The sequence below is a fragment of the Enoplosus armatus genome, chromosome 11, assembly GCF_043641665.1.
Source record: "Enoplosus armatus isolate fEnoArm2 chromosome 11, fEnoArm2.hap1, whole genome shotgun sequence".
NCBI lineage: Eukaryota > Metazoa > Chordata > Actinopteri > Centrarchiformes > Enoplosidae > Enoplosus > Enoplosus armatus.
The window spans coordinates 9,893,994-9,913,525 of NC_092190.1; the positions used below are offsets into that span (position 1 = coordinate 9,893,994).

Sequence of the window (19,532 nt, forward strand, 5' to 3'; positions counted from 1 at the left end):
TGACCTGGTAGGTGCAGGAGGGACCATGCGCTGTATCTTTTCATGTGGTGTGCAATATGCAATGGATTGAAATGCTCATAGTGACCTAACAGATTATTCCAAAATCACATCCTTGTGAGACTGCTAAATGTGTTTAATTTCTTCCTGATTAAGAGAGATTAACAAAAAAAATTGTTGAGGTCTTTTTTGAGTCCAGTGATACTCCATGACCCCCTTGAAAATAAGCCTTTCTTGTAACTAATCAGATTATATTTTACAATAATCGCTGTTTAGACTGTGCTTTCCCTGCTAGGACAATGGGAAATTAGTCTCAAAGCCAGTAAAACAAACTTGGATACAAGATACACAAAACACCTCAATGTAAAACTCCTCAGTGTACAGCCAACAGTATGTTTTATCATTGGATCACTGACACATTAACTTGTCAGCAGCTTAACTTTAACAATATTTTTTGGTAGTTTGGGTAGTTCCCAAACTTTTTGACATGACTTCATTGTATTTAGCCCTAACAGGCAGGTTATTGCCTATATGTGCAGCTCAACCAAACAAGTGGATTTTTTCCTTTCAGATTTTTAAAGGCTGGAAGAGGTGAAAGTATCCAGTATTTCACAACGAAAGCAAAAAATAGGGAAAAATAAACTTAATGTATGTACAAGAAATATATTTTTGATTCTGTCCTTATGACCCCCTTTTTATCTGACTCCTTTACGGGGTCCCGGCCTCCAGGTTGGGAACCACTGGTTTCATTCACAAGTATTTTACAATCTGTTAATGTTTTGGATGTTGAGTATTGTATGGATACTCAAGTAAAGTACAAGTACCTCACATTTGTACTTATGCAACTAATTGAGTGAGTGTACTTAGTTGCCACTGCAGAGTATTTGAGGTCAGGGACTTAAATAAGGAGAACTGGGTAGTTTTAGTGTCTCGTGGTGATCATCGAGGACATGTCACAGTTGACCCACAGGGGTTGGCACAGCCTCCGGTATCTGCCTCGCCTCGTGCCGGCGGCCCGGCCTGACTGTATTAGGAGAATCCTCCCTTGTTTCTGGAGCAAGAGGCGGGCCTTTGGAAAGCAGGAATGCGCTGGAAGTTTTCCTGCGAGCTTCCCTTCACATGTTGAAGAGCGTCCGTCCCGCGCCTCGATATGGACATGTGGCCACTGGTGCTCCTGTTCGTCCAGCTCTGCTTCTGCTCCGGATATGAAGGTAAGGACTGACAAAGACCCTCATTCACTTCTTGGACATGTTTAACCCAGAGGGATAAAATAATCGAACAGATTATTTTAAGACTGGTGAAGAAGGAGTGGGATATCACTGGTTTGAGGCTGGATTTAGAATAAACGCGTTGTGTTGGGGGAAGATTTTTTTGTGTCACTTTGCTGGATGCATTAGAGGCTTCTTGTCCTCACCGCTGGTTTATGGTGAACCGCGTTGGTGTTTACGTGGAGGGGGTGGAAAGCGGGGGGAGTACAGTGTGCATCTGGGGGACGTTTCTCTGCACAGAGCTCAGTCTGTGGCACTAATGAAAGCCCTGCAACTGCACTGCAGTGTAAGTTTAATTTTCACTTTTCCTCGCCCTCTCTTCTGATGCCTCACTAAGAGCGACCTATTCATCAACTCTTTAAACTGCTGCACGGGACTCCACAGCTAGTGACTGTTGGTCTGTCTGCAAGCATTTACAGTACTGATGAGTTTCTGTTCTGGTGTTGAGTCAGCACAAGAGAAACCAGAAAATTAACAATTATTTTGATAATCAACAGATTCAAGATTCACTACTTTATTGCCATTTCAAGACAGTCGATGGGGATTTGGTTTAGTGAGCTCACATAAAAACAACAAGCCCTGGCAATACAGTGACCACCTTAGGACATAAGAGTAAATAAATAATAAGTGGTAGTAATAAATAATTAAAACAAGCGTTGCCATGGGGACGCTGTCAGCACCACAATAGTGTAAGTCATTTTTTCTAGCTGCAGCTTCTCTAATGTGTGAGTGATTTGTTTTATGTCATTGTATGAGTATTTTTTTTTTTTTTTTTTTTACTGTGATGAACAATATTTTCTCAGCTTTTATAGACTAAATGATTTGTCGAAATGTAACTGGCAGATGAATTCATAATGAATGTAAGTTGCAGCCCTACACTGAAGTATAGCGTCCAACGTAAGAAAACACACAGACTCTCCAGATAGATGGAGCCTGACAGAGCAGGGCCTGTAGCCTGCAGTGAGCAGCTGAAGTGACTTCAAAGCTCAAGTCTGGATGGAGTATTGTGTGTGTCTGTGTGTGTGTGTGTGTGTGTGTGTGTGTCTGTATGTGTGTGTGTGCACGTGTGTGCGTGCGTGTGTGTATGTGTGTATGTGTGTGTGGCTATGTGCCTGTAGATGGTTTGAGAGTGGCTCACCACTGGTCTATGATCATACAGGCTGAAACATGAATGCAAGCTGCAGAGCAGATTTACACTGACAGACTAAAAACTGCCTGTCGAGCTGGTGAGGACTCTGGTCTGTACTTGTGTGTGTGTGTGTGTGTGTGTGTGTGTGTGTGTGTGTGTGTGCTTTTGTGAGGAGTTTATTTTACAGGGGTGTGTTTGTGTTTGTTCTGGTGGTCAATTAGCCCATTTATCAGTTGAGTGTGCATGCCTCAAAATTGGGTTGCAGTGCACCATTATAAAGTGCTTCAGCTATGGAGTCTTTTAAAGAAACTACTTTTTTAACAATGGAGATCTTTAAGGTTCTGTTTTTTTAAGCTTGGCATGTGTTCTACATCACTGCTTACAGTTAATCCCATCTACAGCAAGTATTTGTTAAAGCCTGTTCATACTTTCCATGACGATTCTTGTGCTGATGTGAGTCTGGAGGGAAGATACGTCCTCCACACACTGGGAGTAACTTGGGGAAATGCCAGCAAGCACCATCACTGGAGAACAGTCGCTCTTAAGTGTTCAGTTGTGTCTCTGCCAGAAAAAGCAATGGATAGTTACAAAGGAAAGCCTAAGGAAACAAATCAGGGACTAACTGTTAATGAATCGCTGAAGATGTAGTTACTGTTCTGAAGTGCTACTTCTAATGAGCCCAGCTGCTGACTGACAACAGCTCCAGCATGTCTAGAAGAAAACAGAGGCCCATTCCTCAGTCCAAGTGTCACCAAAGATGTTTTTATGTGGTTTATGTGGCAGAGAACTAAAGTCACAAAAACCTAGTAATTATATCACAAAATGCAAATTTCTTACACTTGGTTGCATGCAAAAACACTAGAGAAGACTAGAACATGCAGGAACACTGAAAATGCAGAACACTCTTAAATTAATTGACCAGTTAGTCTTAATTGAATGTAACTGGCTGCAGCTCTGCCTGTTCAAAATGTCCAGCAGGTGGCACTGAATAGCCTTAAAAATGTAATTTCTGGCCTTTTCAATTTACTTAATAACTGTAACTGTAAAGTGTAGCATAGCAGCTTGTAGTTGACAGTCTAGTGGAACAAGATGTGACTTATTATCACTGTATAAAGTTGTTGTGTTACACATTTACACATTCATCAGACATGAGGTAACAATAGCATGTGTTCAAGTCCAACATTCACTCTCTTTTTTGGTCTCCACCAACTCCTGAGGATAATATCTGGCTGTTTTGCTGCTAAATGCTTCACTGTGCTCACCAGCTAGTCGCTAACTGTGTCTGTCTGCTGTTTGGTGCTGAGCAGGTAGAATACAGGTGAGAGGGGAGCGTGTGGGCTGGAAAACCAAAATAATTAGCTAAAAGATGCTAAAATGCTTTGCAGAGCTGAGGGGAACTGCAAGGTCAGGTGATAATTCACTGTGGCTTCGTCACTATGAGCAACACCTTTCACATTACACATAGTAATATGATCCATTGATGATACAAAAATAGTGATTAGTGCAACTTTAAGAACAGACAGACATTAATAAAACCAAGTGCAATGATGAGTTTCTACATGTGAATCTGCGAACTGAACACTTTCTGACTTAGCAACTATTACTAATGTTTCTGTCAGGTGATATTGAGTTTCATCCTGCGTGAGTAGCTACTGAGCCTTTACTGTAATTACACCATTCAAGGAATGACACAAACAGTAAAAAGATTTTTAAAATGTTACGAAAAACTTTACAAATAGATATTGTTAATATTGAGTGTCACACTAGATGCTAGCCAGATATATTGTTGTGAGCTATAGGTAGCAGTTGTTGTACCTCACTGTAAAGTGTTATTGGAGATAAAAACAGCAGCTGCCTTTTTGTTCCTCAAGCTCACAAACTGTTGATGTGATTAAGAAGCCAGCAGCAGACATGTTGGTGTACAGTTTAAATGGGACAGAAATCATTAGTGCTCCGAAAGGAATTATGTCACTCTGTAATCACTGCGTTTTGAATTGAGTGATAAAGGATTGACATCCCATTTTATTTTCTGCTCTCTTCTGCTCTGTTAGCCTGGAGTTATAATTCAACATTTACAAGGAGTGAGCTTCCACATAATGACAGTTTGTATTACAGGCAGAGAAAAGCTAATTGGAATATCAGGCTCTGAAATTTAAAGCTTATTCAGAGGTTTGTCAGGAAGACAAGCTTCTACGCTTCCTGCACTATTAACATTTTGATATCTTTCTCGCTAAGAGCCTCTTTGAAGTCAGAGAGATGAACAGGAATGCAATGCTGGCTGCTGATCCCACCTCATCACGTTGACAGATATGTTAGATATGATTGCTGATCACATATTCTCTTGGGTTTGTTTGAAGCTGGAATGCTTTTATCAACAAGGACGAACCAGGTCCGGCCAGTTTCATCCAAATGCAGAGCTGCAGTGCCAGCAGTTTCAAGCTTTGTTTATGCTCGCGTAAGACACACCGTAGCTCTACGCTCAACGTGCTTTCCATTGCAGTATTTTCTGAAACACCAGGGGGCGCACAAACAAAACATTCTGTGAAGAAGCAAGAAGTCAACGAGTGGCCATAGAGGCATAGCCCAAACAGCTCCTAGAAATGTAAAGCCCTGCATGTGCAGTGGGAGCCTAGTCCCAAAAATTGGGAGGCCTGCGCCACCTATTGGCAAGAAAGGAAATAGCAGCGACCGGTTAGATGAAGACACTGATGATGTATCAAAGAAAAGTGGATATAGTCATGTCATCCATTTCAAAGTAACTTGTCACCCAAAACATACTCCCACAAAAGATTTTTATTTCTGGTTGGCTTTCATATAGTGACGCCTACAACACATGTTAGTCTCTCTTTCTCTCGCCCTGCATGTTAGTAGCATAGACTTTTACACAGAGATGACTCCAGGCTCTGCAAAATGTAAGAGCTAAGTAAAGAGTTTTATTTAATCAAGCACATTTTCTGCTTAATACTGGGAGGTTTTCAGAGTTCACACTGCTTTGAGTGTCTCGTATATCCTCTGTCCTCCTGGTTACTTTGGAGAGGGAAAAAGTCCCAACCAAAGAAAAATAGGGACACAGAAGCCAGAAGAAAACATACAGAAGCCGTTTTTTTAGTGCTATTATCTCGAGATCAAGTTAATTATTCTGTTATGTTGATAACAAAGCTCGTTTTCTGTTAATAATGGGTTAATTTATCTCGTAGTCTTATCTTTAAATGAAAAGGACTGGATCTCCAAGTAGGCTAAGAGGAAACAACCTGTTGTTTTCTCGTGATATTGGGTTGATTATCTCGTCTTCTTGAGATAACAATAAAAAATGAATTGCAAAGTAATTGCAAGGACGGCGGTTCTCGGCTTCTGTAGAAAACAATAAAGACAATAAACAACAAGACAATAAACAATAAACTTTGATTAAGTTCTGTCCTGTTATTGTTTACATGTCTCTGAATAACTGAATATTTCTTTACAAGACAATTAACATAGCGCAAACCTGATCAATAGATGTTTATCGTAGAGAAAATTATAAATGTATTCATGAAATCATTGAAAGCTAACATTAGGTGTTCTGCAGCCACTAGTTGAATTGTCTGTGAAGGGTCTCAGTCATGGTGTATCTGCAGTAGAAGTGCTGAGTCAAAGGCAACTGGCTACACAGGTTGAATTGTATTGAAATCCACTGGAGGCTAGTGTGGCACAATGATGTTTAATCTTTATTAGCTTTTTTATTTTAAGATATTTTTTGAGTTTGGGCACCATTTTCTTTGAGATATATTGATTAAATGTCAGAACTGAGAGTTATGTATTTTGCTGTGATTGTGGCAGGGTTGTCATTCATTGTGGATCTTATTTATAACTTATTTTATATCTGATGCTTCTATTTTTGGATTTTTTCACCATCTGCATTCAAGTATTAGGCTCTTATCAATGAGATAAAAATATGAGGATTACGTTGTTTCCTGTGAATCCCTCGTGTAGTGTGAAGGCATAGAGAGGTAACAGAATGTAAATACATTATATTGCTATTGCAGAAAAAAAACATAAATAGTATCAAACATTTCATGAAAATTCCCGCTTTAAAACTCCATGAGGTGATTTGCGTCTGAAGAGGAGAGAATAAGTAAGTCATTGTTTGTGGTAACACCTGCCAGCCAATCAGAAACGCGTTTGCCGTGGTAAATTGATGTATCCTGTTTGCTTGAAATGGCTGCAAGTTGTTACAGAACTGATCATTTTTCTTGTGCTTGTGGCTCTAACTAATGTTCATTCTGAAGGGGAGACACACACAAACACACACCTGTAATTAGTTTTCCATGCCTTTCTCTTCCTCCCTCCTTCCCCCCATTAAGAAGCAGACACTGAAGTTTTCCCATTAGACAGCTAAATCTGACTCACTCTATGTGGGTTTGCTCTGTACAATTCAGGCTGTGTGATCTGACTGCTAAAACCTCAGAGCTTGCGGCGTTTTGGTCCAGACGGCTTTTATTAAACTGACAGAAAAGCCATGATGAGGAATGGGGTACGGGACGGGAGATGTGCTCACAGTATCAGGTTCAATGACCAACATGCGGCTGATATATGAAGCTGGAGGAGGAAGGAGGAACACTCCTTCACTTGTGGATCCTGAACAGAGGACACATTCACACCCCTAACATCCCGGGGCCAAGGTTGAACACCCTTCCCCCTACTTTAACCCCTTGCTCACCCATTTCCTCTTTCCTCCCTGTTTTTATTGCTTCCTGACTTGCTCCGCCCCCTTCCCGTCTTCCTCTTTCCTAAAATAATCCTCTTTGCTCATCACTATCAGTGTCACTCAACTGTGTCCTCCACCAGCTCTGCAGCCAACACTGAAAAATATTTCAGTTCTTCTTGGCTGCTGTTTTATGGTCGAAATATCTTCTGCTCTGTTTGAGTGAGCTGTTCACTGTTAACGGTTGACTTAAAAATGGTAAGTATGATCTATGGGAGCTGTTTTGGAACACAAAGTTTCAAAATAGTTTCACTCCTTCCATCAAAACCAACTGGAAAAAGAGGATCTTTGTGCATGTGGTCTGTCCAAAAGATCCCCCACAGAGTCTGGTTCAGATGAAAAGTTAAGCAATATTTTTAAGCCTGATCTTGGTGCTGTTTTGCAGTAAAAAAAAAAAAAAAAAGCCCCACAGGTCAGCCCAGGACAATGCTTTCAAACATTGCCTAACACCTTGGATGCAGCTCTTTCCGTCGTATTAGTTGCTTTTTCTTCTTTTCTTTCATCCCCAGGGTCAGGACAGTATGCCTACGGAGATGATGAGGACTGGCATTCTCGTAGATATAAAGGTGACCACCTGCCGAGTTAGACACTGCCAGTACATGCATGCGTACATACAGGTATCGTGAAAAGTGACTCGCATTTCAATTTAGGGACTGCTTATGTTGAGGTCAAAGTAAATGTTTTCCTAGTGTTAGAGTGTTATTATCTAATGTGAGATATTTCAGAGTGATACAGATTATAAGGGTGGGGTTTGTGGAGAGGGATTTAAACCAAATTTGATACAGAACTTTAGAGGACTGCTGGCCCACACCTCCCTCAACAGCATTGTTAGATCAGAAACTGGAAGGTTGCTGCCTGAGGTTCAAACACACACCTCTGACCTATGATACTAGCTGCTATGTCTGCTAGCTACTGTGACGCACTAACAGTCGAGTGTGTAGTTACCTCAAATCACATTCAATTGGATTAATTGATACACGCCACTTCAAGATGTGTCATCACAAATATTTTAATTTTATTTTAATTAGGAAAAGAAAAGAGAGAGATTTTGATATAATGCTTTTTAACATACATTTCAAACACACTCCTCTGGCGTATGATACTGCTCTGCAAGCTACTACAGGTCTGCTAGCTATGACATACTAGCTAAAGGACAAGTTTGTAGCTAGTTGCCCTTAAATCACATTTGATTAGATTCATTTATGTGTAAGCCCCAGAGTTCAAGATGTGTCATCACAAATATTTTTTTAAAAAAAGAGAGGGATTTTGATATAACTCAATAAATACCAACACACAACTCTGGCCTATGATACTGCTCTGCTAGTTGCTACAGGGCTGCTAGCTGCTGCGATCCACAAGCTAACTGTCGAATGTGTAGCTAGTTGCCATTATTTATTTGACATATATATCAGAATCAGAAATACTTTATTGATCCCCAGGGGGAAATTATACAGTTCCGTTAATTATACAGTAATGAAAAATAACAGAACGATTAACACAGGGACACAGGATTGTAATTTAAAACATTTATTTTTTTTATTTCACTGTGACTTTAAAGAGGCATAATTCAACAGCAGTTAGTTCAGCCAGTTTTGTAAACTGACTCAGTTACGTCAAAGTAGCTTCCAGCTTTAAATTCGGGGTCAGTTAGACACGGAACATTATCGTCCAGGCCAAACCAAACTCTCCCCTCGTGTAAAAGCTCAAATGTAGTGTTATTTTCTCTTACTCAGTGGTTGTGGAGACTTTGCCAACACACACACATACACAGAGAGAGGGAGCGAGGGAGGCTAGCTATGTAATGAATACTCATTTTTATTCCAACTGGAAATTAGCCTAAACTGGTGTGTATTCTCCTCTCCAAGTGTGTGCGTGTGTGTGTGTGTGTGTGTGTGTTGGTCTCCAGGGCTGAGTGTTTGTCCTGAGCCAGCAGGAAATAAACTGCAGATTTTGATTTCCTTGTATTGGAATAAGAAACTTGTGGCCCCTCAAACCTGGCATGAAACAAGGGATTTTTACACAACCGTTGTAGAGATGGGCAGCGGTATCCAGAGAAGAAGAGAAAAGGAGAAGGCAAATGCAGCCTGATGAGTCTTAAAGGAGTAGTTTGACATTTTGGGCTTATTCACTTTCTTGACGAGAGTTAGATGAGAAGATCAATACCACTTTCATATCTGTATGGCCATTTTGTTAGCTTAGCTTAGCATAAAGACTGAAAACAGGGGAAACCGCTGGTCTGGTTCTGTCCAAAAGTAACAAAAAGCTGCAACCTCTGAAGCTCATAAAGCTCACTACTTAACATGTTTTATCCTGTTAGTTTGATCCAGAAGTAATCTAGGAAGCTACTGCGCCTGTACAAGAAATAGCCTGGTACGCAACCCCCCATAAAACTGTAACCAGTCATTTTTACACTTACACTGCTTTTTGTACTGATTAAACAAACAAACCATAACTTGTTAATTTGTGAGTTTAGAGGTGCTAATGGGTAGATATTGTTACAGAGCCAGGCTAGCTGTTTCCCCTGTTTCCAGTCTTTATGCTAAGCTTAAGCCATAACTTCACAGATGCAAAATTGGTATCTTCTCGTCCAACCATTTCTTTATGTAGGACTTTATTGTTCTAGAGTAACACTGATACATCCGTGGTCAGTCTTATCATATGGAAATGGGTCCAGGGATAGCACAACAAACAGCTGATATCAGTAGTGTGATAAGTATCAATAAAGAACTGCACTCTCAACACAGGCCTTTTTCTGTGTGGAAACTTTCCCACTCTATCACACACACACACACACACACACATCCTGAGACATAAGTTCCCTCTACACATCATTATCTGTCTTTTTCTAAAGTGAGACTATCTTCTTTGCCTCTTGAGACACTATTGGATGATTTGAAATCGCAGATAAGGTAATGAGAAATCCACCGTATCTGTCTGAACTCAGATGATGGGCGGGTTTTCACATTTTCACACTTACAAACTAAGTCTTTCTAAGCTGTTATAGTCTCCAGGTAAGTGTTATTATTGAATGCTGACATTAATAACAGTCTCTCCGGCTCAAAGGCCACACCATAAAAAAACATATAATTGCCTTGATGCAGTGAAGGAAAGGTCAGTGCAGCCATCTTTCCCCCATTTGTAGGGACACCGTGGTGCGCGCCCATTAAGGTGAAACATGGTGACGTGAGCTGTCGCACTCCCAGAGGAGAGCACTACAGGAACGTGATGGGGACTCGCTGCAAAATACGCTGCAAGCAGGGATACGAGGCCCAGAGCTCAGAGGTGGTGTGTATGGCCAGCAAACACTGGTCCTCTAACTACGCCTGCCGAGGTAAGAACTGAAAATGTATTAACAAACACACATAAATGCACACATCCACACACCTGCATACTAGGTTTGTCTCAAGTTCTTACATTTTTGAGTGAGGGGAGGGAGTTTGTTTGGTTGTTATTGATATTCTCCATCCAAGTCTTACATTTTTAATTAATCAGAACTGCCTGTAGCTGTAGCTTCAGGATTTTTAAAATTGGTTCATGTTCATATAACAAATTTGTAGACAATTACATGGATCTATTTCTTCTCCCTGAAGTATATTCTTGGCAGGGTGTGAACGTTGTTGAAAACAGTATTCACACCATGGGACACTAATTCATTCCATTGCAACTCAGCATACTTCTACTGCCACCTAGGTGGGGTAATGCTCGTCACGAACCAGATTTCCATCCAAGTGTAGTGCAAATTTTAACAGAATTTCTAGAAAATAGTCAAAACAAAATGCAAATAAATGCATGTTTCCATCCACTACTGTTACGTGATTAGGAGTTGGTTTGTGGAGATAAACAGCTGGTGGCGTCAATGCTCCAGTCAGCTGCTATTAAATCATTGCAGAAGAAGAGGGCTCAACGAGAAGGCCTTCATAGTGTTGTGCTCGGTTGTAAACACAAAAAGTACCAGAAGTAGTTGTGTAAGTGTGTGTAAATGAGTATGAATTCACACTGAATGTTAGATTGTCTGTTTCGGAAAGTTACAAAAAGCTACGGCTACATAGTACTGCTATTACCACTGCTGATCTAGAATCAGTTCATGTTAAGGAGTTATGGGATCTATTATACAATAACTGTGTGATTAAAAACGTTGCATCATTTCCAACATATTTAAGAAGACCAACGATGATCGGTTGATATATGACTTTTAATAAAAGACCAAGACGGACCAGTGTACTGCATTATTCAATAGATGGGTCTGCAAGTTATTGCATATACCTGAACCAAATTAAACTGAGCAAATCATTCCTTAACCTTCCATCAACGTTGAGCTCTTTCTCTGACAGAGATCCGCTGTCCCAAGATGAACATGCCCGCTAACGGCGGCAACAAGTGTTCGGACGGCTCCTACTTCAACTCTCGCTGTGAGTTTTTCTGCTCCCCCGGATTTAGTATGAAGGGCCAGAAGACAGCAACCTGCCAGCACACTAAGGTGTGGAGTGCCGGAGTCCCCACCTGTGTTGGTAAGACTGTGTGTGTTGTTCTTTTGTGCACAATTTCATCTCCCTGCAGACTGCTGAGCTGCATAATAAAAACCTATGTAACAGGTGATTACTTGCTCAAGGCGTGATGTCAGCTGCAGACTACTCTACGACAAAGAGTTACAGGGTTATGTGATTGCTGTTTGGAGAAAACAGGCTACTAGTCATGTGCTTATACACAGACACACACACAAACACATTCTGTGGTTTGGCTTGCATCGCCAGAAAATGCTAAATGTTTTTCATGTTTGCAGCCTGAAAATGACTCTGTACTTCATGAAAAGCTGAGCTATATGGCCTGCACTTAGGTGATCATTAAACGGATGAATAGTCTCGGGACCTTGGTAACAGTGAACAATCACAGGGTTTGTTTGTGCACAGATTCATTGTGTGCACCACATCACTAATAATGCTGTTTGTGACATTGAGTCTCATACGTCTGTCTGTAAGGACACTTTCCAGATTCAGCCTCATGTTTCCTCCAAGGAATGATTCACCTTGTTGAAGCGATGTGTGTGGAGCTGTGGTTGGAGAGAGGGAGTTTAGAGTGTGATGTCTTTTTCTTTTTAGCCTTTCCAAAACCAAAAATACAAGAATAGTGTGTTTATTTGCTCTAATGTAAGCTGCAGTTGTTAGCATGTCCAGCTAACTAGCTTATTGCCTACAGTAGTAACCCAGCGTCCAAGGCAAAGGAGCATTTCATTAACTAGTTTGTGGGCTTACAGGTTACAGGACTTCCTCACTGTGTGGAAGCCGGTCCTGATGCTATCAGCGTCACAATCTTAATTGTATTTGGGGAAGTTAACACTCCAGCAACTCATGGGTTAGGTTAAAAGTGAAAACATACTGTTTGAAAATACAGACAGCCAGTTTTAACAAAATGACAGTCTGATCTTACATTTTTCCGTATCATCTTGGACTAACTACGCTACAGTACACAAATTATGCTATTTATTTCCATGTCTTCTAATCATCAACTGATGAGGATGATGACTTTTTGTCTGGGACATGCAGCTTTAGCATCAGTCTTTTAGCATAATGTAATTTTTGAAGCCATCACATGCATATTTAAGACCTCCTTTTCAAGATTCTTGTTTTAAAATGAGTCCCCTGGAAACAATAAAAAGACAGCGTTTCCAACCAACACATGGAGCAAACTTAATTAGCTAGCTAGTCACAGGTGATAAAATCTGCCAGTGACAGTTATTATTTTCATTCAATCGCCAGCAACAAATGAGAAGCTGCTTTTGTCTACCTCTGACTGAAATCAAGGACCCATTGTTTAAGAGATTACTTAACATTTAAGTGGTACATCTGCCACTAGTGAACAGTCTATTGCTATACTTCCTGCTCTGGCTAATAGAGCCCACATTTCTTGTTCTTCATTTGTGGCCTGTGTAGAAATATGTACATTTAAATGTGGACGATGTGATTTAGAGATTTGCTTTGTCTTTTGTTCTCCCTTTGTTAAAGCTTTCTTTCTCTCTCTCTCTGTAGATATCGATCCTCCAAAGATCAAGTGTCCTAATCTGAAGGATAAGTGGGCAGAACCGGGAAAACTGACAGCGAGGGTGACCTGGGACACACCAGAGGGTGTAGACACTGCAGATGGCATCCTTACAGAGTCAGTCTCATCTCCAGCAGCCTTTTAAGCTTTTCTCCCGTTTTGCTTCAGTGCACTCAGTCTGTTTTAGTTCTGTTGGTTATCCCACTCTGAACCGGGAGATCACAGTGAAAGATTAAACCAGAGCCTGTCTTTTGCAGTGTTATCCTGAAAGGGAAACCTTCAAAATCAGACTTCCCAGAGGGGCTCCATAAGATGTCCTACACTGTGTTTGACCGTGCAGGGAACAAAGGATCCTGTCGCTTCACTGTCAGAGTTCGAGGTGAGCTTTTAAAAGCAGCTTTTTGATAATCTGTGTGGAGCGGGATTTTCACTAACTCTTCATGGGTTATTTCCAAGAAGTCTCCTGGCAAGGACTGTGAAATGTGGTACTAATAATGGTACTAATACAGACTGTGTTCAATTATTACATAAATAATATCAGATTAATTGCTTGTGTAACCTAAGTGTTTTTAATTTTAGTCAGTGCACAGCAGGTCCACTGAACATGCCAAAATGATAATTATCTACAGGCAAGAGTACAATTCAACATGTATGGAGAATAACATTTTCACTAATAAATTAACATTTACTTGAGTTTAAATGGGGCTTTTCTCTCATTGAAACTCCTATAACTTCCCCATAATTAGTACCAAATTACATTGTTTTTTTCAGGAAATTTGCTCGGAAATTATTTGGAAATTATTTCCCTGTAAAATAAAACCAAACCAAATTGTCTGGACTTAACTGATATTTGTTTTTGCAAGGCTAAAAACTAATTCTTCCAACCAAAAATCCCTCCATTTCTTTGACTTTGTAGATGTGTGTGCACATATAATGCCAATCTTCCTCTGTCTTTTTGTTTTCCTTTAATGCCCTCGCTGCCTGTCATGTTTCCTGACGTTTTGTGTCTAATGTGCCTCTCTGTCTGTGTAGTCCGCCGCTGTAGCCCACTCTTTCCCCCAGACAACGGTTACATGAAGTGTGACAGTGACGGAGACAACTACGGGGCCACTTGTGATTTCACTTGCACCGGTGGCTACGAGCTGCAGGGCAGCGCTGCCAGAGTGTGTCAGTATGGACTCACCTGGTCTGGCACAGACACAACCTGTGCACGTACGTACTGCATGCAGATGAACATGGGGGGGCTCTGAGTATACGTAAAAAAATCCCATCCAACATAGAAAATAAAAAATTGGGGCTCTGATTGGGCTACTTGTTTCCAATTCTGGCAACGGTTTGCACGTTTCATTCTCAGTATGTTCTCTGATCCCAGACTCCCATTTATTTTTAATTTGCTGAGTGCTGCCCTGTGCCATGGTGGCAAGAAACACAACAGTCTTATGTGAAGTTTACCTGCCTGTGCTAAACTGGTTCCATGTGAGAAGCTCAGTGGAGGAGAAAACTGCTATCCATTCATTAGAAAAATCAATACTGGACGCCTCCATTGAATGTCTGTATCTGTGAGACATGAAAAAGTAGTGGATGGGAGAGACTGTGCAACAGACCATCAGCAATTTATACTCAATGTTTCGTGTTCGGCTCACTGTTGAATACACTTCGATGGTGCACAAACGTCTTATTTGATTCCATCTGCTCCACAGCCCAAAAGAATCCAATGATGCAGCATCTCACTGTAATATCGTGTTGTACTCTTGTTCTGTGTCTCATGTCTCGTCGTATCACTTAATTGTACATTCAATGTCATCACAGCCATGAACATTAACGTGGGAGTGCGCACGGCTGCCGCACTGCTGGACCAGTTCTATGAGAAACGACGGCTCCTCATTATCTCGGCCCCAACGGCTGCCAATCATAATTACCGCTTCCAGATGACCAACTTACAGGTGAGGCACGACTCGCAGGCAGCACATAAGTGGTATGTGGGGCGACTGAGATGGAGGGAAGAGGCGAGGGAGGTTAATACTGCAGTGGTCTGTGTCTCTGTAGTGTGTTTGGGTTTTTTTCTCGCTTTGCTGCTTTAGTGAGACAAAGAAGTGAGACAAATAACTGGGGGGGGTGTCCAGATGAACAGAAAATGTCAAGGCGATGAATAAATGATGCTGACACCAGCTTTGATAAGGCTATTCTGGGGCTGGATGTTGCCCCAGCTTGTCAGAAACCATTAAGTCAGAGTTGTTATTAAACGCCTGACCTTTCAAAGTGACTGTGTCATCAGCTGAAAGACAAGATCACGTTAAAAGACACTTTGTGAACAACCTGAGCGACCACTCCTGGAATCTGTCAGGTAGTTACCGCGAGTTGTTTGTGCTATTCAGAGCTGAACTGATTAGCTGATTCATCATTTAGTTGATCAACAGAAAATTAATCAGCAATTATTTTGGTAATTTATTCATAATTTCTAAGCAAAGATGGCAAATATTCTCTGGTTCTTTCGTCTCTTATGTGAGCATTTTCTGCTTTTCTTTGTTTGATAGACTGTTTGGACAAAACAAGACCAAGAAAACTTCTATTTCCTTAAACTGCCTCTCCAATAAGATTATTATACACCTGTTCCTAATACAAACAACTTGCTCAAGCATTTCTAGAATAAAGTGTCTTGCTGTTACTGACACAATTAGTCTGATTTTTATAAGATACAGTCACTTTTTTACTGGAAACATCTTAAAACAATCGTGCTGCAGTGGCAGATTAGATTTTCTCTTATTTTAAGAAAATAAAACCTTTTGGGATTTGTTAAACAAAACAACTAAAGAAAAGAGGATTTATGCCAGACACGCTCTGTGGAAACAAATTTCCCCTTTGGGCACAATAAAGTCTTTATCTATCTGTCTGTACTGTGTGTCACAAATCTGCAGTCTAAAAGCACAAACAGTGATTGCAGCTGCTCATCAGAGATTCATAAACAGGGGTAGGTGTGCCCCAGGGGGCACTTCTGGAAATATTATGGAGCAGCTCAGCTAATTGGAAAAGAGAGATATTGTGATTTGGTATTAATATATATCCACATATTTGTGTTTAGAAGGAAAATAAGCACACAAGTAGGATTAGACATTGGTGTGACATTTTGTGTCTTTATTTAGCTAACAGTAGAGAGATGACAGGAAATGAGGGGAGAGAGAGATGATGAATGACATGCAAGGTCTCAGCCTTGAACCGTGGGCGCTGTGGGTCATGGTCTGGGCCCCATACAAATAGAAAGACGGAAAGAAAGCAGTCAGTCAGTCTATGGAAAGTGTGTTTATTTCAAAATATTGTTGGAACACATTTGGAACAAAATAGGTTTCAACACAGTGAGTTAGATGCTTGGAAACAGGATACAACAGAGATAATACATGCTGAGTTTCTTCAGTGATCAGGTATGAGCCCCTCCAAACATGTTTTAAGACTTACATAAAATACTCTTCTTTGAATATATATATATATGTTTTTTTCACAAAAAGTTAAATTGCTTTGTTGAAAAAGACTTGAAATTGCATCTCAAGATGTCTCCTAGTCTAGTTTGTGCCCTGGAGTTTACCCATCACAGTTGTGTACATTGCGGTACATATTAGACCACAATATACTTCCAAACTAACACGTCGTCTCAAACTGAGATTTTAGGTGAGTGCAGTGAACCCCCCCCCCCCCAGCAGATGAATGTGAAACCAGCCTTCTAGTGTCAAACTCTGCACATGCATCGTTCTGCATAATGAAGGTTAAAACATCCAAGTGAAGTAACAATAAGCAGAACACATTTTTGAGTGGACTTTAATTAATCATGAAAATAATCGTTAGTTGCAGCCTCAGCTTTGGAGTTTTATATCCTCTGTAATATAAACTGCTCAGTTTTCTTTTGCCTGCACAGGAATCAATAACAAAGCAATAAAAAAACAGAACATATGGATCATTCTGTCTCTATTTTGTGGGAACAGCACGCTCAGTGTGGACTGGACCTGAGGCATGTGACGGTAATCGAGCTTGTTGGGACTTACCCAGCACAGATTGGCCGAATTCGACACAGGCTGCTCCCTCCAGCACTGGCCCTGCAGATCAGGTGCTCACACACACGCACACACACACACACACACACACACACACACTTTCATAACATGTGTCTTTGTCTCGCTCCAGCTGCTTAATGAGCTGATGTGCGTTTCCTAGGTTACTGCTTCGGATTCCTCAAAGGTCTTTCCAAATGGTGCTGGTAGACAAGCAGGGCATGGACAAGCAGCGCTACCCGTTCCCGATCACAGCGGCTGAATTATTCACCACCATCGACACCTTCCCCCTCCGCAAGGACGAGATGGTGCTGCAGCAGGAAGCGGGCCAGACCTGCCAATCATAAAACACTTCCACGGACTCTCAGCCATCTTTGATCCTTTTCCTCCTCGGTCACAGCAGACAGTCTCACACTCAGATCTTCTGTTTCTAACAAACACTCCTACCTGAAGTCATTCAGTCCTGTATCCAGAAGGTGTGAGTGTGTGTGCGTCTGTGTGCGTCTGTGTGTGTGTGTGTGTCATCAGAGATCGAGATGTCGGACGTGGCGATAATCTGAAGCAAGCAGATTTTTTAAAAGAGGTTACTAAATGGAGTGGGTCATACAGTACATTACAATCATATTGATTCCCGTGTCTCGTCTATCTGTATGTATTATTATTTTTATTAATATTTTCAAAGCAGAAATATGTTTTACTATTTTGTACAAAAAGTCTTTTTACTGTATGAACTGGAAAACTTCACCTGTCTGATATTTATGTCTCACGTCTCTAATAATGATGTATTCTGACGCTCTCTGGAGTACTGTGTGTGTTTTATGTACAGTGATGCTGCTCTGTTGGTACGCTGTACGTCTGAATTCACAAGACACTGATTAAATATGTCTATCAATGAGGACGTGATGATTTTTCACTCAAGTTGACACATTTTCAACTCACACGGAGGTGTCTTTGCGTCAGTTCTTGTCGCCTAATCGTGTGTTTCCATTGACTTTCTTTGCAATGGCACAGTGTACACTTCAAGTTCTGTCTGAGCACACAGTAGCACATACATACTACAACTGAAGTCTAAAAACAACACATTTTTATGACACCTAACCTGCGGAAATTGCTCCCGGCCAAGAAATAGTCTGGCACAACCCCATAAAACCATGATGTGTTGTTTTAAGACTTCAGTCTTTGTGATATAACACGTAAACTGTGAGCTTTAGAGGGCCTGGGATGAATTTTGTTAGCTTTATGCAAAGATTAGCTTAGCTAACCTAACTGGCTGTTGGCAGTAAGCTTTATACTGAATGCACACATATGAGCGCGGTATCAATCCTCTCATCTTCTTCTCATCTTTCATATAAGAAGTGAATACGCATATTCCCTAAAATGTCAAACTATTGCTTTCAGTTTGTCATGTTTCAAGAGAGACACTTATTTACTGGAAACAAACTTGTTTCACTGGCGGATATTTTCTCCTTCGAGTCCTAAAAGATACCGTGTGCTTGATGCTCAATGGGTAAATCTTGGGATGCACTCAGCTGTGCTCTTGGGAGAAAAAGCATTGAAAACTTAAAACATGCAGAGAAGAAGGATTAATGTGGATTTATTTTTAAATCAAATATTGATTACACGGCTTGTTCAAGAAACAATTGGCAGGTGTTCAGGTAAGGTACAAATCAGGAGATAATACCTGAGCCTGACCTTTTTATGCAATCATTCACAAGTGTGTGCTGATTGGATAATTGGGACAACAGGTGGAAGATAATGAGTGTCATTCAGAAAGTTCTTCCCCAAAACTCACACACCAAAACATATACAGAAAAAAACACAATGAATCAAAAGCATAAAATAAAATAAAGGAAAAATAAACTTTCTTCATTCAGGCCCGGGTGTATTGGATAGGACAAGCTGTTTCTTTATTGCATGTTTGTTTGAGAGTCTTTGAAATGTATTTTTGTTTGTCCAACATAACGATTACATTTATACTTTTTGGACAAAAAAATAATTAAAACATGGATGTTTTGGTTTGTCATAAATCATAAAAAAAAGCACAAACCGGTTTTCTAGCTGTACACTTACAAAGACAGCACTCAATCATAGTCATATAAAGTGTTTAATATTGGAAATATTCTCCAACAAAAAAAGGCAAACAGTCAGTCTATGGAAAGATGTGTTTATTCAAAATATTCCTGTAACACATTTGGGACAAAATAGGCTTGAATACAGTGAGTTTGTTGCTTGGAAACCAGACACAACAGAGATAGTACATGCTGTACATCAAGAGTTTCTTCAGTAATCAGGTATTGCACGAGCCTCTCATCTAAAGTATGTTGTAC

At 40.6% G+C, this 19,532-nt stretch overlaps 1 protein-coding gene across 1 annotated transcript; it reads left to right on the forward strand.

The window, feature by feature from the left end:
- Positions 1 to 1,106: 1,106 nt before the first annotated feature.
- Positions 1,107 to 18,093, forward strand: srpx (sushi-repeat containing protein X-linked). The gene is made up of 10 exons (XM_070914843.1): positions 1,107 to 1,208; positions 7,645 to 7,701; positions 10,278 to 10,466; positions 11,467 to 11,643; positions 13,159 to 13,285; positions 13,426 to 13,547; positions 14,201 to 14,380; positions 14,978 to 15,111; positions 17,140 to 17,261; positions 17,369 to 18,093. Exons 1-10 carry the CDS (start codon positions 1,148 to 1,150, stop codon positions 17,550 to 17,552), a joined length of 1,353 nt encoding a protein of 450 aa, XP_070770944.1. The 5' UTR covers positions 1,107 to 1,147; the 3' UTR covers positions 17,553 to 18,093.
- The last annotated feature ends 1,439 nt before the right edge of the window (positions 18,094 to 19,532 follow it).